The following is a 17,995-nucleotide window of genomic DNA, read 5'->3' as shown; positions in this document are numbered from 1 at the left end:
GCTAACCTCAATGAACCCAAAAGTACCTTAAAATAAGTATATTCTCACTAATAACAAGTGCACTTTTCTTGGTAGAAATAAAAGAGACCTTTTTGCTCAATATGATGAAAAATATACTTAAATTAAGTAAATGCTAGTGCCATTATTGACATAATGCATACTTGCCAACCTTGAGACCTCTGATTTCGGGAGGTGGGGGGGTGGGGGGCGTGGTTGGGGGCGGGGCGTGGTTGGGGGCGTGGTTAAGAGGAGAGGAGTATATTTACAGCTAGAATTCACCAAGTCAAGTATTTCATATATATATATATATATATATATATATATATATATATATATATATATATATATACATATATATATATATATATATATATATATATATATATATATATATATATATATAAGAAATACTAAGTCAAGTATTTCATATATATATATATATATATATACACAAGAAATACTTGACTTTCAGTGAATTCTAGCTATAAATATATATTTATTTTATTATACATATATATATATATATATATATATATATATAAGAAATACTAAGTCAAGTATTTCATATATATATATATATATATATATACAAGAAATACTTGACTTTCAGTGAATTCTAGCTATATATATATATTTATTTTATTATATATATAAAATAAATACTTGAGTTTGAGTTTGAGTTTGAGTTTACTTGAATTTCAGTGTTCATTTATTTACACATATACATACACATAACACTCATCTACTCATTGTTGAGTTAAGGGTTGAATTGTCCATCTTTGTTCTATTCTCTGTCACTATTTTTCTAACCATGCTGAACACCCTCTCTGATGATACATTGCTGTGTGCCACGCACAAAAGTGCTTTCATCCAATGCACTAGATGGCAGTATTGTCCTGTTTAAGAGTGTCACAACATTGCTGTTTACGGCAGACGAACTGCTTTACGGTAGACGAAAACGTGACTGCTGTTGTTGTGTGTTGTTACCGCGCTGGGAGGACGTTAATGAAACTGCCTAACAATAAACCCACATAAGAAACCAAGAACTCACCCTCCATCATTCTACAGTTATAACGTGATTGGGCAGGTACGCTGTTTATATTGTGGGAAAGCGGACTCAGGTCCTCATGGACCTGAGTCTGCCTGAATTTCGAAAGATTTTCGGGAGAGAATTTGTCCCGGGAGGTTTTCGGGAGAGGCGCTGATTTTCGGGAGTCTCCCGGAAAATCCGGGAGGGTTGGCAAGTATGACATAATGATATGCGCTCGGCTCATGATTTTTTTTTTCATGCTTGAAGTTAAAAATTATTACTTTAAAAAGTAGTTTTATACTTGTGAGTGTTGATGACACAGCTTTGCAACAGTTGATATTCTAGTTTCAAGCATGTTTTACTCAATATAGGTCATCCAATCTCAGCTACAAGCTCCAATATCTTACTGAGATCATTTAGGACCAAAACCCTTAAAACAAGTAAAACACTCTAACATAAAATCTGCTTAGTGAGAAGAATTATTTTATCAGACAGAAAATAAGCAAATATCACCCTTATTTGACGTATTTAATCTTACTTAGATTTCAGTTTTTGCAGTGTAGGCTCAGCGCTACATGAGAAGCAGGGGAAGGGGTGAACTCGACAAATATATCAAAACATACTTGATTTGAGTGATTTGCATTGCTAAAAAGCAGAAAGGGCACTTTTCTCATGCAAGGAAAACTAGGCAGGTGCTTGAACACCACTATGGGGTCTATCGTGGCTGCCATCAAGAATGGGATAATTTAGGAAAGTGCTGTATTAATATTTTTTATTACAACTAATAAATTAAAATGGTCAACATATGAAGTAATACTAACTTCATATGTATTAACACTTTCCATCCAGTTTTGGCGTCAACCATGATGGAGCGGAAAACACATGCAGCAGGAGTGGTTTCATGATGGCCTCTGATGGAGGTTACAACAGTGTGGATCTCACCTGGTCGTCCTGCAGTAGACAGCAGCTGCTAACCTTCTTCAAGTGAGGCCTAAAGAACACATGCATACATTAAATACATATATATGTATATTTATATATAACTCTTATTTTTTTGTGATAGAGTGATTGAAGCACATACTTGTTCGTCACAAAAAACATTACTAAAGTCTTTTATGAATTTATTATGGGTCTACTGAAAATATGACCAAATCTGCTGGGTCAAAAGTATACATACAGCAATGTTAATATTTGCTTACATGTCCCTTGGGAAGTTTCACTGCAATAAGGCGCTTTTGGTAGCCATCCACAAGCTTCTGGTTGAATTTTTGACCACTCCTCTCCTCAGCTAATTTCTGACATGGACTTGTTTCTTCAGCATTGTCCACGCGTTTAAGTCAGGACTTTGGGAAGGCCATTCTAAAACCTTAATTCTAGCCTGATTTAGCCATACCTTTACAACTTTTGACGTGTGTTTGGGGTCATTGTCCTGTTGGAACACCCAACTGCGCCCAAGACCCAACCTCCGAGCTGATGATTTTAGGTTGTCCTGAAGAATTTGGAGGTACCGTATTTTTCGGAGTATAAGTCGCACCTGCCGAAAATGCACAATAAAGAAGGAAAAAAACATATATAAATCGCACTGGAGCCCGGCCAAACTATGAAAAGAACTGCGACTTATAGTCCGAAAAATACGGTAATCCTCCTTTTTCATTGTCCCATTTACTCTCTGTAAAGCACCAGTTCCATTGGCAGCAAAACAGGCCCAGAGCATAATACTACCACCACCATGCTTGACGGTAGGATTGGTGTTCCTGGGATTAAAGGCCTCACCTTTTCTCCTCCAAACATATTGCTGGGTATTGTGGCCAAACAGCTAAATTTTTGTTTCATCCGACATCTCATGGACAAAGATAAGACCTTCTGAAGGAAAGTTCTGTGGTCAGATGAAAACTTTTGACCACGGCTATATATATATATATATATATATATATATATATATATATATATATATGACAGCAACCACCCACCCACCACCACGAAAAGAATACCTACCGGAATCAATAAAAGGCTATCGATGCTGTCATCTAGCAAAGCTGAATTTGACCAAGCAACCCCCCCGTACCAAAAAGCCCTTGATGAAAGCGGATACAATTTCACCCTCACCTATGAACCCACGCCAGGAAACCAGCCAAAAAAGAACAGAAAACGGAACGACATCATCTGGTACAACCCCCCATACAGCAAAAACGTCTCAACGAACATTGGACACAAATTCCTCAATCTGATTGACAAACACTTTCCCAAAGACAACATCCTAAGAAAAGTATTCAACAAGAACAACATTAAATTGAGCTACAGCTGCATGAACAATATACGACAAATCATCTCAAACCACAACAAAACAATTGCAAATGAGCCGTCGGCCCTCAGACAGAACGACTCCAAAACCAACAAAGGATGTAATTGTCGAAAGAAACCTGATTGCCCTCTCAACGGGGGGTGCTTACAAACATCAGTTGTCTACCAATCTAAGGTAATACGCAAGGACATTAACACATCCGACACATATGTAGGATTAACCGAGGGAGAATTCAAAACCAGATGGAACAATCACAAGGCTTCTTTCAGGAACAAAAACCTGCGAAATACCACAGAACTCAGCAAACACATTTGGGACCTCAAAGACAATAATGTTGAATATTCAATAACATGGCAAATTCTTGCATCCAGCACACCTTACAATAGTGGTAATAAAAGATGCAACCTATGCTTGAAAGAGAAACTGTTTATTATTTACCGTCCAGACCTGTCATCCCTCAACAAGCGCAGCGAAATTGTAACAGCATGCCGCCATAGACGGAAACACCTCCTAGGTAACACATGAGCCAATCACCACGCCCCTAGGCCAGCCTGTACCCACCCACTCTGTGCCCTATATAAACCATGGTATGCGAATGCTCCCATTAAAATCTCCTGACGATTGAGGGTACCCCCCCTCATGAAACAGGCCTGTAGAGATGAAATAGTCTTGTGATTTTTTCCCCACACATACATATATATATATATATATATATATTTGGTAAATTAAAGTGCACTGTATATGCGGAATACATGTTGATTATCAGATCAGCCACAATACTTGGAGAATAAGATGCAAATATCATCATTTAGCACTCACAATGTGATTTATCAAGGCTAAAACTGTTCTGTGGCCGCTGTTTTGCATGTATATTTAGCACTTGTACAAAGTATGTGCAAACTGGCACAGTTACGGGTGAGAAAGGAATCCAATGGTGCTGCAAAGACAGGCAGTGGAGGGAGAATATTCTGTCTGTGTGTGTGTGTCAACATATTTAGACTGCCAAAAATTTTAACATTTGACATATCGTCTTTTAGGAATATTATTTAATAATTAATAGCTGCTGGATTACTTAAGGAGGTGGTTAAAAAAACAACTCAATTGATTCGTTTTGGTGTCTGCTCGTGGGGTTTTTTCATACGTATTTTGTATTTTCATTGGATATATATTAATAATATCAATGATATATCTCCTATATAAAAAAACTTCTTGCAATGTGCATTTTCTTGCGGGTGGATCATTCCATCATCATAACAGCAGAGTGCACTTTCAGCGTGCTAAAAATAGATTCTGTTGTCTGGATCGCGTTTCAATATAGCCAGGAAAAAGTGGTTCATGTTATATTTGTGTGAAAAAACATCACAGTTTGGACCATATAATGCTATAAATGTGTAGGAAATGAGCGTCTCCATGGTGACATGCAAAATCCTCATTTAAATAGTGCACCATGTTTGCACTTGTTATCAATTGCACACACAGTCTTAATAGATCACCTGCAATACGCCCACTAGTAGTACACACAATTTATAGTTAGCACATGCTATTTAGCATGTGTTTTTTTGAGTCTTTCATTTTCCATTTGCCAACAGTGGTCTTTTTCATGCACAACATTCAATACTGTTGAATGTTTCCAATAAAAAATTAAGCAATACTTTATATTATGATTTACCGTATTTTTCGGAGTATAAGTCGCACCGGAGTATAAGTCGCACCGGCCGAAAATGCATTATAAAGTAGGAAAAAAACATACATAAGTCGCACTGGAGTATAAGTCGCATTTTTTGGGGAAATGTATTTGATAAAACCCAACACCAAGAATAGACATTTGAAAGGCAATTTAAAATAAATAAAGAATAGTGAACAACAGGCTGAATAAGTGTACGTTATATGAGGCATAAATTGTCAAGACTTGGTCCTGGGTGTTTGCTTTTCCGAAATGCAATGGAAAGTTGGCTCGGGCGAGACGGGAATGTGAGTACATGATTTAACGAAAAGCGCGCACAGTGGCGGAGAACAAACTATGAAACCAAAAGATTGTAGCATTAATAAACAAAAACTTACTTGGCTTCACAAAAATAGTAGCATGAAGGATGGACATGAAAACAAGTGTCAGGAATGGACAGAGCTTAAATGTGAGACGTCACCAGTAAGACAAACTGAAAACAATGAACTTAAATACTACAGACATGATTAACGAAAACAGGTGCGTGACTCAAAACGTGAAACAGGTGCGTGACGTGACAGGTGAAAACTAATGGGTTGCTATGGTGACAAACAAGAGTGCACAATGAGTCCAAACGTGGAACAGGTGAAACTAATGGGTAATCATGGAAATAAGACAAGGGAGTGAAAAGCCAGAAACTAAAGAGTCCAATAACTAAACAAAACATGACTAAAACAAAACATGATTACACAGACATGACATAAATAACCAACTGAGAATGTGCCTGGTATGTTAACGTAACATATTATGGTAAGAGTCATTCAAATAACTATAACATATAGAACATGCTATACGTTTACCAAACAATCTGTCACTCCTAATCGCTAAATCCCATGAAATCGTATACGTCTAGTCTCTTACGTGAATGAGATAAATAATATTATTTGATATTTTACGGTAATGTGTTAATAATTTCACACATAAGTCGCTCCTGAGTATAAGTCGCACCCCTGGCCAAACTATGAAAAAAATTGAGTTATTTTTTTAGTGTCATGTGTTCGTGCAATTGAAATCAGTATACGTCACATTCAAGTATGCTTCCAGGCATGGGAATGCTGAGTGTGTGAAGGATCTACCGGCCCTGGAAGGCTCCTTACAGGACTGGAAGCCTGGCCTGTATTACGGGGTGGATGACCAGTGTCGAATAGCTTTTGGGAGCGCGGCAAGAAGCTGCTCTTTCACCAATCCGGATCTGGTAATAAAAAGAAATACACATCCATGTTATTAAAACTTAATCCTAATATTAGATGTAATAGATTACACTGTTTTCTGTCTCCATCAGCCAGTGTGTCGTGTTCTTTCTTGTCACATAAACCCAAATGATGACAGCTCTTGTAAACGCCTACTGGTGCCACTTCTGGATGGGACCCAATGTGCACCTCATAAAGTATAGTCCGAGACTTTTACTTGTCAAAGATTTCCATTAGCCAATCTGCTGTCTTTTTGCAGTGGTGTCTGAAGGGGCGTTGTGTGTCCCCAGACCAGCTCAGCACCTCTGCGGTGATGCATGGCGCGTGGTCCGGCTGGTCTGGGTTCTCCGCCTGCTCACGGACGTGTGGAGGCGGAGTCACCCACCGCACACGTCAGTGCAACAACCCAAGGTGAACCAAACATATGTTATTATCAAGTCTAATAAGAATAAATAATAGCATGGTGGAACCTCCAAAGTTGAACACAATCCAGTATGTGACGCTGGTTGACTTCCAAGGTGTTCTAATTACGTTGCGATGTTTACATTAGTATCTAATGTAATATAAATGTATTACAAACCCCGTTTCCATATGAGTTGGGAAATTGTGTTAGATGTAAATATAAACGGAATACAATGATTTGCAAATCTTTTTCAACCCATATTCAATTGAATGCACTACAAAGACAAGATATTTGATGTTCAAACTCATAATTTTTTTTTTTTTTGCAAATAATAATTAACTTAGAATTTCATGGCTGCAACACGTGCCAAAGTAGTTGGGAAAGGGCATGTTCACCACTGTGTTACATGGCCTTTCCTTTTAACAACACTCAATAAACATTTGGAAACTGAGAAGACAAATTTTTTAAGCTTCTCAGGTGGAATTCTTTCCCATTCTTGCTTGATGTACAGCTTAAGTTGTTCAACAGTCCGGGGTCTCTGTTGTGGTATTTTAGGCTTCATAATGCGCCACACATTTTCAATGGGAGACAGGTCTGGACTACAGGCAGGCCAGTCTAGTACCCGTACTCTTTTACTATGAAGCCACGTTGATGTAACACGTGGCTTGGCATTGTCTTGCTGAAATAAGCAGGGGCGTCCATGGTAACGTTGCTTGGATGGCAACATATGTTGCTCCAAAACCTGTATGTACCTTTCAGCATTAATGGCGCCTTCACAGATGTGTAAGTTACCCATGTCTTGGGCACTAATACACCCCCATACCATCACAGATGCTGGCTTTTCAACTTTGCGCCTATAACAATCCGGATGGTTCTTTTCCTCTTTGGTCCGGAGGACACAAGGTCCACAGTTTCCAAAAACAATTTGAAATGTGGACTCGTCAGAACACAGAACACTTTTCCACTTTGTAGCAGTCCATCTTAGATGAGCTCAGGCCCAGCGAAGCCGACGGCGTTTCTGGGTGTTGTTGATAAACGGTTTTTGCCTTGCATAGGAGAGTTTTAACTTGCACTTACAGATGTAGCGACCGACTGTAGTTACTGACAGTGGGTTTCTGAAGTGTTCCTGAGTCCATGTGGTGATATCCTTTACACACTGATGTCGCTTGTTGATGCAGTACAGCCTGAGGGATCGAAGGTCACGGGCTTAGCTGCTTACGTGCAGTGATTTATCCAGATTCTCTGAACCCTTTGATGATATTACTGACCGTAGATGGTGAAATCCCTAAATTCCTTGCAATAGCTGGTTGAGAAAGGTTTTTCTTAAACTGTTCAACAATTTGCTCGCGCATTTGTTGACAAAGTGGTGACCCTCGCCCCATGCTTGTTTGTGAATGACTGAGCATTTCATGGAATCTACTTTTATACCCAATCATGGCACCCACCTGTTCCCATTTTTCCTGTTCACCTGTGGGATGTTCCAAATAAGTGTTTGATGAGCATTCCTCAACTTTATCAGTATTTATTGCCACCTTTCCCAACTTCTTTGTCACGTGTTGCTGGCATCAAATTCTAAAGTTAATGATTATTTGCCAAAAAAAAATGTTTATCAGTTTGAACATCAAATATGTTGTCTTTGTAGCATATTCAACTGAATATGGGTTGAAAATGATTTGCAAATCATTGTATTCCGTTTATATTTACATCTAACACAATTTCCCAACTCATATGGAAACGGGGTTTGTATTTCCAGGCCTGCCTTCTGTATTTTGAAGGTTCGGGCAATCTTTAAACCTTTTAATGGACAATGGTCAAGACAGTGGACAGAGGCAAAAAGTGTGTTTCTCCTAAAAAGTGATGCATGAGTCTTATTGCAAACTTGGGCTTCATTCGCTACAGTGTAGCAGAAGCCATTCTTTCTATTCTAGCAGACCCCTGCAAGTATAAAACATAAGTGGAGGATAGGCAACAACTCTTGAGCAATTAATTGGTTAAATCTTGGAGTATTGATTTTGTGATTTGAGCACGCTGTGATTAAATATGTACCGTATTTTTCGGAGTATAAGTCGCACCGGCTGAAAATGCATAATACAGAAGGAAAAAAACATATACCGTGTTTTTCGGACTATAAGTCGCAGTTTTTTTCATAGTTTGGCCCGGGGTGCGTCTTATACTCCAGTGCGACTTATATATGTTTTTTTCCTTCTTTATTATGCATTTTCGGCCGGTGCGAATTATACTCCGGAGCGACTTATACTCCGAAAAGTACGGTATAAGTCGCACTGGAGTATAAGTCGTATTTTTGGGGGAAATGTATTTGATAAAACCCAACACCAAGAATAGACATTTGAAAGGCAATTTAAAATAAATAAAGAATAGTGAACAACAGGCTGAATAAGTGTACGTTATATGAGGCATAAATAACCAACTGAGAACGTGTCTGGTATGTTAACGTAACATATTATGGTAAGAGTCATTCAAATAACTATAACATATAGAACATGCTATACGTTTACCAAACAATCTGTCACTCCTAATCGCTAAATCCCATGAAATCTTATACGTCCAGTCTCTTACGTGAATGAGCTAAATAATACTATTTGATATTTTACGGTAATGTGTTAATAATTTCACACATAAGTCGCTCCTGAGTATAAGTCGCACCCCCGGCCAAACTATGAAAAAAACTGCGACTTATAGTCCGAAAAATACGGTATGTGTTTTTAAGAATATTAAATCGAAAGTAACTTTTTGGCCGCAAATCTATCTTACTATCTATGTTATTAAAATGAGAAAATAAGTTATTTTTCACATGAGAAGACACAATTGTTTCTGCAATATATTTAACAGATTTTTGGGAGTATTAATGGAAGATCAAATGAACTGGAAATCTCATATACAAAACATACAACATAAGGTGGCAAAAAACATCTCAATAATGAATAAAGCAAAAATCACTTCATATTCTCTACTGCTCACTAATGTTACCATATCTGAGTTATTGTGCAGAAATATGGGGAAATAACTACAAATGTGCGCTACATTCGTTAACCGTGTTACAAAAAAGATCAATTGACTGATACATAATGTTGGATATAGAGAACATACAAACACTTTATTTATTAAGTCAAAAATATTAAAGTTTGGTGATTTGGTAAAATTGCAAACAGCTAAAATGATGTACAAAGCAAACTAAAACCTGCTACCAAAGAATGTACAACAATTATTCTCAGCTAAAGAGGAGAAATATAACCTTGGAGGAAAATCTCATTTAAAACATTTATATGCTCGTACAACACTTAGAACCTTTAGTTTATCAGTATGTGGAATTAAATTATGGAATGGATTAAGTAATGAAGTTAAACATTGTACTGATATGATCCAGTTTAAGAGGTTGTTCAACTTAATAGTGCTTACAAAGTACAAAGAAGAAGAATTATGAGAATTACTTTCAACCTTATTGAAAATAAGATATTCTTCATCTCAGTATGTTAATAATGACTGAATTAATTAATTACATATTAAAAAACAGTTGTATATACTAATTCACAGATGTCATTTTACTATAAAAATGTCAGTAAATTATGTATATATTTGTAAACGCTCTGAAGTGGGAAAAGGGTGGGATTAAATAAGCTTTGCTTCTTCCTACTCCTTTTCGGACATGATGTAAAGTGAAATAATATGAAATTGTGTGATGTGTTATGCTGTAAGTGTGTTCATGTTCGAAATAAACTAAATAAATAAAGAAAGTATTGAAATATATTAGAATATGCAAAAACGCTAAAGATCATAAAAATATCTTATCGTGTAATGATAAGGTTTCACTATTACTACTAGAATATTAGTGTTGTCACTAGGCATGTGCCGTTCAATCCGGATTCGATATTTCTATTTCCTCAAAATCTTTATTTTTGTTTTTGTTAATTTAAAAAAATTCAGGTAATACTTCCCTTAATACAAGAGGACTTTGAGGGCCAAAAAAATTTAACAACTATATTACGTATGTATATGTATGTAACAAAACAGCATAATGACCTAGTTTAAATATTGTGTTGGTTTGTTAAACAACCCAAATACATGGAAATATTTAAGTTTATACATCTGATCGGTATCTGTGTTGGTATAGACCAGTGGTTCTCAACCTTTTTTCAGTGATGTACCCCTTGTGAACATTTTTTTAATTCAAGTACCCCCTAATCAGAGGAAAGCATTTTTGGTTGAAAAAAATAGATACAGAAGTAAAATACAGCACTATGTCATCAGTTTCTGATTTATTAAATTGTATAACAGTGCAAAATATTGCTCATTTGTAGTGTTTTTTCTTGAACTATTTGGAAAAAAAGATATAAAAATAACTAAAAACTTGTTGAAAAATAAACAAGTGATTCAATTATAAATAAAGATTTCTACACATAGAAGTAATCATCAACTTAAAGTGCCCTTTTTGGGGATTGTAATAGAGATCCATCTGGATTCATGAACTTAATTCTAAACATTTATTTTGTTGAAGTATTATTCAATAAATATATTTATAAAGGATTTTTGAATTGTTGCTATTTTTAGAATATTTAAAAAAAATCTCATGTACCCCTTGGCATACCTTCAAGTACCCCCAGGGGTACGCATACCCCCATTTGAGAACCACTGGTATAGGCCAATATCACTCATGGATGATTGGAATCAGCAGCATCTTTAGTTGTTCATCAAATGACAAAATAACAACTATCATTTTCCAGACCTGCTTTTGGAGGAAATGATTGTGTGGGTCTGGATATTGTGGCTGAACTTTGTAACCTGCAGGTGAGTGCTCACTGCTTATGTTTACATAAGGATCTATCTATACAGTAGGTCAGCACTGTTTACTCAGTGGATTGTTGCACCAAATAGTATTCTTTTATTTGTGTCTGAAAAGCATGTGTCTTCATAAAAAGGTGCAACCTAATTTAGCATTGATGGTAAAATGTGTGAAAGTGCTTGGGGCGAAGTGTGGTAATCTGCATATCCAGCTACATATATATACAGGTAAAAGCCAGTAAATTAGAATATTTTGAAAAACTTGATTTATTTCAGTAATTGCATTCAAAAGGTGTAACTTGTACATTATATTTATTCATTGCACACAGACTGATGCATTCAAATGTTTATTTCATTTAATTTTGATGATTTGAAGTGGCAACAAATGAAAATCCAAAATTCCGTGTGTCACAAAATTAGAATATTACTTAAGGCTAATACAAAAAAGGGATTTTTAGAAATGTTGGCCAACTGAAAAGTATGAAAATGAAAAATATGAGCATGTACAATACTCAATACTTGGTTGGAGCTCCTTTTGCCTCAATTACTGCGTTAATGCGGCGTGGCATGGAGTCGATGAGTTTCTGGCACTGCTCAGGTGTTATGAGAGCCCAGGTTGCTCTGATAGTGGCCTTCAACTCTTCTGCGTTTTTGGGTCTGGCATTCTGCATCTTCCTTTTCACAATACCCCACAGATTTTCTATGGGGCTAAGGTCAGGGGAGTTGGCGGGCCAATTTAGAACAGAAATACCATGGTCCGTAAACCAGGCACGGGTAGATTTTGCGCTGTGTGCAGGCGCCAAGTCCTGTTGGAACTTGAAATCTCCATCTCCATAGAGCAGGTCAGCAGCAGGAAGCATGAAGTGCTCTAAAACTTGCTGGTAGACGGCTGCGTTGACCCTGGATCTCAGGAAACAGAGTGGACCGACACCAGCAGATGACATGGCACCCCAAACCATCACTGATGGTGGAAACTTTACACTAGACTTCAGGCAACGTGGATCCTGTGCCTCTCCTGTCTTCCTCCAGACTCTGGGACCTCGATTTCCAAAGGAAATGCAAAATTTGCATGGTTGGGTGATGGTTTGGGGTGCCATGTCATCTGCTGGTGTCGGTCCACTCTGTTTCCTGAGATCCAGGGTCAACACAGCCGTCTACCAGCAAGTTTTAGAGCACTTCATGCTTCCTGCTGCTGACCTGCTCTATGGAGATGGAGATTTCAAGTTCCAACAGGACTTGGCGCCTGCACACAGCGCAAAATCTACCCGTGCCTGGTTTACGGACCATGGTATTTCTGTTCTAAATTGGCCCGCCAACTCCCCTGACCTTAGCCCCATAGAAAATCTGTGGGGTATTGTGAAAAGGAAGATGCAGAATGCCAGACCCAAAAACGCAGAAGAGTTGAAGGCCACTATCAGAGCAACCTGGGCTCTCATAACACCTGAGCAGTGCCAGAAACTCATCGACTCCATGCCACGCCGCATTAACGCAGTAATTGAGGCAAAAGGAGCTCCAACCAAGTATTGAGTATTGTACATGCTCATATTTTTCATTTTCATACTTTTCAGTTGGCCAACATTTCTAAAAATCCCTTTTTTGTATTAGCCTTAAGTAATATTCTAATTTTGTGACACACGGAATTTTGGATTTTCATTTGTTGCCACTTCAAATCATCAAAATTAAATGAAATAAACATTTGAATGCATCAGTCTGTGTGCAATGAATAAATATAATGTACAAGTTACACCTTTTGAATGCAATTACTGAAATAAATCAAGTTTTTCAAAATATTCTAATTTACTGGCTTTTACCTGTATATACACTTGTAAAGAACATAATGTCATGGCTGGTGTGAGTTTCCAACAATTTCTACAACTCATATTTTTTTGTGATAGAGTGATTGGAGCACATACTTGTTGGTCACAAAAAAACATTCATGAAGTTTGCTTCTTTTATGAATTTATTATGGGTCTACTGAAAATGTGACCAAATCTGCTGGGTCAAAAGTATACATACAGCAATGTTAATATTTGGTTACATGTCCCTTGGCAAGTTTCACTGCAATAAGGCGCTTTTGGTAGCCATCCACAAGCTTCTGGTTGAATTTTTGACCACTCCTCATGACAAAATTGGTGCAGTTCAGCTAAATTTGTTGGTTTCTTGTTTCTTCAGCATTGTCCACACGTTTAAGTCAGGACTTTGGGAAGGCCATTCTAAAACCTTAATTCTAGCCTGATTTAGCCATTCCTTTACCACTTTTGACGTGTGTTTGGGGTCATTATCCTGTTGGAACGCCCAACTGCGCCCAAGATCCAACCGCCGGGCTGATGATTTTAGGTTGTCCTGAAGAATTTGGAGGTAATCCTCCTTTTTCATTGTCCCATTTACTCTCTGTAAAGCACCAGTTCCATTGGCAGCAAAACAGGCCCAGAGGATTGTGGAAGTTGCCCTCCCGTGGGTTCCCCTGATCGCGACAGATCCTCTGGTAAGTCCGGTAGTCAGGTTTGACGATTGTTTTATTCTCTCACAGGTCACGGCAGCACACTGTACTGCGACTTTTCAGTCTATGTTTTTTAGTCTTTTTCTCGGCGTGTCTCTCTCTCGCTCCAACTCCAACAACGTGTCTCGTTCCGGCTGCTGCTAATAAGGGCGACAGGTGATTAGATAACAAGCCCCAGCTGGGCAATCTACTCACCTGCGCTGACTTCGAGACCGGTCCTTACACACCCCGCTTCGCGGCAGGCCCGCAGACCACGCCCCCTCCACAGGCATAATACTACCACCACCATGCTTGACGGTAGGATGGTGTTCTTGGGATTAAAGGCCTCACCTTTTCTCCTCCAAACATATTGCTGAGTATTGTGGCCAAACAGCTCAATTTTTTGTTTCATCTGACATCACATGACAAAGATAAGACCTTCTGGAGGAAAGTTCTGCGCAGTTGGGTGTTCCAACAGGACAATGACTCCAAACACACGTCAAAATTGGTAAAGGAATGGCTTAATCAGGCTAGAATGAAGGTTTTAGAATGACCTTCCCAAAGTCCTGATTTAAACATGTGGACAATGCTGAAGAAACAAGTCCATGTCAGAAAACCAACAAACTTAGCTGAACTGCCGAATGCAGCTGAGATAGACTCCAGCACCCCCCGCGACCCCGAAAGGGACAAGCGGTAGAAAATGGATGGATGCACCAATTTTGTCAAGAGGAGTGGTCAAAAATTCAACCAGAAGCTTGTGGATGGCTACCAAAAGCACCTTATTGCAGTGAAACTTGCCAAGGGACATGTAACCAAATATTAACATTGCTGTATGTATACTTTTGACCCAGCAGATTTGGTCACATTTTCAGTAGACCCATAATAAATTCATAAAAGAACCAAACTTCATGAATGCTTTTTGTGACCAACAAGTATGCGCTCCAATCACTATCACAAAAAAATAAGAGTTGTAGAAATTATTGAAAACTCAAGACAGCCATGACATTATGTTCTTTACAAGTGTATGTGAACTTTTGACCACGACTGTATATATACAGTACAAACCCCGTTTCCATATGAGTTGGGAAATTGTGTTAGATGTTAATATAAACGGAATACAATGATTTGCAAATCCCTTTCAACCCATATTCAGTTGAATATGCTACAAAGACAAGATATTTGATGTTCAAACTCATAAACTTTATTTTTTTTTTGCAAATAATAATTAACTTAGAATTTCATGGCTGCAACACGTGCCAAAGTAGTTGGGAAAGGGCATGTTCACCACTGTGTTACATGGCCTTTCCTTTAACAACACTCAGTAAACGTTTGGGAACTGAGGAGACACATTTTTTAAGCTTCTCAGGTGGAATTATTTCCCATTCTTGCTTGATGTACAGCTTAAGTTGTTCAACAGTCCGGGGGTCTCCGTTGTGGTATTTTAGGCTTCATAATGCGCCACACATTTTCAATGGGAGACAGGTCTGGACTACAGGCAGGCCAGTCTAGTACCCGCACTCTTTTACTATGAAGCAACGTTAATGTAACAAGTGGCTTGGCATAGTCTTGCTGAAATAAGCAGGGGCGTCCATGGTAACGTTGCTTGGATGGCAACATATGTTGCTCCAAAACCTGTATGTACCTTTCAGCATTAATGGTGCCTTCACAGATGTGTAAGTTACCCATGTCTTGGGCACTAATACACCCCCATACCATCACAGATGCTGGCTTTACAACTTTGCGCCTATAACAATCCGGATGGTTCTTTTCCTTTTTGGTCCGGAGGACACGACGTCCACAGTTTCCAAAAACAATTTGAAATGTGGACTCGTCAGACCACAGAACACTTTTCCACTTTGAATCAGTCCATCTTAGATGAGCTCAGGCCCAGCGAAGCCGACGGCGTTTCTGGGTGTTGTTGATAAACGGTTTTCGCCTTTCATAGGAGCATTTTAACTTGCACTTACAGATGTAGCGACCAACTGTAGTTACTGACAGTGGGTTTCTGAAGTGTTCCTGAGCCCATGTGGTGATATCCTTTACACACTGATGTCGCTTGTTGATGCAGTACAGCCTGAGGGATCGAAGGTCACGGGCTTAGCTGCTTACGTGCAGTGATTTCTCCAGATTCTCTGAACCCTTTGATGATATTACGGACCGTAGATGGTGAAATCCCTAAATTCCTTGCAATAGCTGGTTGAGAAAGGTTTTTCTTAAACTGTTCAACAATTTGCTCACGCATTTGTTCACAAAGTGGTGACCCTTGCCCCATCCTTGTTTGTGAATGACTGAGCATTTCATGGAATCTACTTTTATACCCAATCATGGCACCCACCTGTTCCCAATTTGCCTGTTCACCTGTGGGATGTTCCAAATAAGTGTTTGATGAGCATTCCTCAACTTTATCAGTATTTATTGCCACCTTTCCCAACTTCTTTGTCACGTGTTGCTGGCATCAAATTCTAAAGTTAATGATTATTTGCACAAAACAAAATGTTTAACAGTTTGAACATCAAATATGTTGTCTTTGTAGCATATTCAACTGAATATGGGTTGAAAAGGATTTGCAAATCATTGTATTCCGTTTATATTTACATCTAACACCATTTCCCAACTCATATGGAAACGGGGTTTGTATATATATATATATATATATATATATATAAAACTAACCGGCTTTGCTGCTGCAGCCATGTAAGCGTACCCAGCTGGACTTCATGGCCGAGCAGTGCTCCAAAACAGATCTCCAACCCGTTTATCTTCACCCGGGCCAGGCCTCCTTCTACACCTGGGTCCCTGCAGTGGGCTTCTCACAAGGTGGTCTTCTAGAAAAACAGAAATCTCTCAACTATTATTTTCTTAAAAAAAAAGAATTAAATCTCATCGTAATTCAGGTGACGAGCAATGCATGTACATGTGCCAGTCGAAGGGAGACGCCTTCATTGTGAGCCGTGGATCTCAGTTTGCAGACGGAACGCGGTGCGAGCCCGATGAGCAACCTCTCTCTGGCTCCACGGCTGCTTGTCTGCGAGGGAAATGCCAGGTAGAGATGATCAGGATAGAATGTTTAAAATGTTACATTCACACATTTGTCTCTGGTCAGATGTTTGGCTGTGATGGCATACTGCACTCTGGGAAAGTGAAGGATGCGTGCGGTTTGTGTGGCGGGGATGGATCTTCCTGCACAATAACCTCTGACTCCTATAATAGAGGTCGGGCCAGAGGTAATAAACAATGCATTCATATTGAAAATAACGTTGTGCGCATATTTATCCAAAATTCAAGTCATTCATCACTTATACATAATTATTGGATACATTATGCATGGGTATGAGTTATGCCAGGGGTGTCATTTTAGATCGGGGGCCACATGGAGACAAATCTACTCCCTAGTGGGCCAGACTGGTAAAATCACGGCACGATAACTTAAAAATAAAGACAACATCAGATTATTTTCTTTGTTTAAAAATAGAACAAGCACATTCTGAAAATGTACAAATCATAATGTTGTTGTTTTTTTGTACACTTACATGTTGCGGTTAATAGTATTCTATCTTTATTACTCGTTAATATTTTCTAAATAAATTATGTGATAATGTTCATCAGTCAACTCATTGGTGTTAATTATCAATCCATCAAGAAAAAAAAATATTTTAAAAATCAAATTACAGGATGTTATTTATGTAGTTTGATCATTTTCCTCGACTGATGTACTAACATTCTGTGGTTTATTTTTGTACATCATCTACAAAAATACAAATAATTGCTATTGTGACATCCAGTGGACACATTTAGAACAGTTGTTTCTTTCATTCAAAAATTTCCGGTTACCGTATTTTTCGGAGTATAAGTCGCACCGGCCGAAAAGGCATAATAAAGAAGGAAAAAAACATATATAAGTCGCACTGGAGTATAAGTTGTATTTTTTGGGGAAATGTATTTGATAAAACCCAACACCAAGAATAGACATTTGAAAGGCAATTTAAAATAAATAAAGAATAGTGAACAACAGGCTGAATAAGTGTACGTTATATGAGGCATAAATAACCAACTGAGAACGTGCCTGGTATG

The 17,995-nt window shown here is 38.3% G+C and overlaps 1 protein-coding gene and 1 long non-coding RNA gene across 2 annotated transcripts in view; one reads left to right on the top strand and one right to left on the bottom strand.

Annotated features, from left to right (window-relative positions):
* Positions 1-17,995, bottom strand: part of LOC133623107 (uncharacterized) — a 225,393-nt gene that overhangs the window by 84,837 nt on the left and 122,561 nt on the right. The gene's annotated exons all lie outside the window — the stretch shown is intronic.
* The window catches only part of adamts13 (ADAM metallopeptidase with thrombospondin type 1 motif, 13), a 54,360-nt gene that overhangs the window by 7,681 nt on the left and 28,684 nt on the right, over positions 1-17,995 (top strand). Inside the window, 8 exon segments of the mRNA XM_061986103.1 lie at positions 1,880-2,014; positions 6,100-6,250; positions 6,338-6,442; positions 6,505-6,656; positions 11,388-11,451; positions 16,615-16,741; positions 16,819-16,967; positions 17,028-17,148. Of these exon segments, the coding sequence (XP_061842087.1) occupies positions 1,880-2,014; positions 6,100-6,250; positions 6,338-6,442; positions 6,505-6,656; positions 11,388-11,451; positions 16,615-16,741; positions 16,819-16,967; positions 17,028-17,148 (1,004 nt within the window).

Source organism: Nerophis lumbriciformis, linkage group LG12 (genome assembly GCF_033978685.3).
Source record: "Nerophis lumbriciformis linkage group LG12, RoL_Nlum_v2.1, whole genome shotgun sequence".
Lineage (NCBI taxonomy): Eukaryota > Metazoa > Chordata > Actinopteri > Syngnathiformes > Syngnathidae > Nerophis > Nerophis lumbriciformis.
This window is presented reverse-complemented; position numbering and strand designations above follow the sequence as displayed.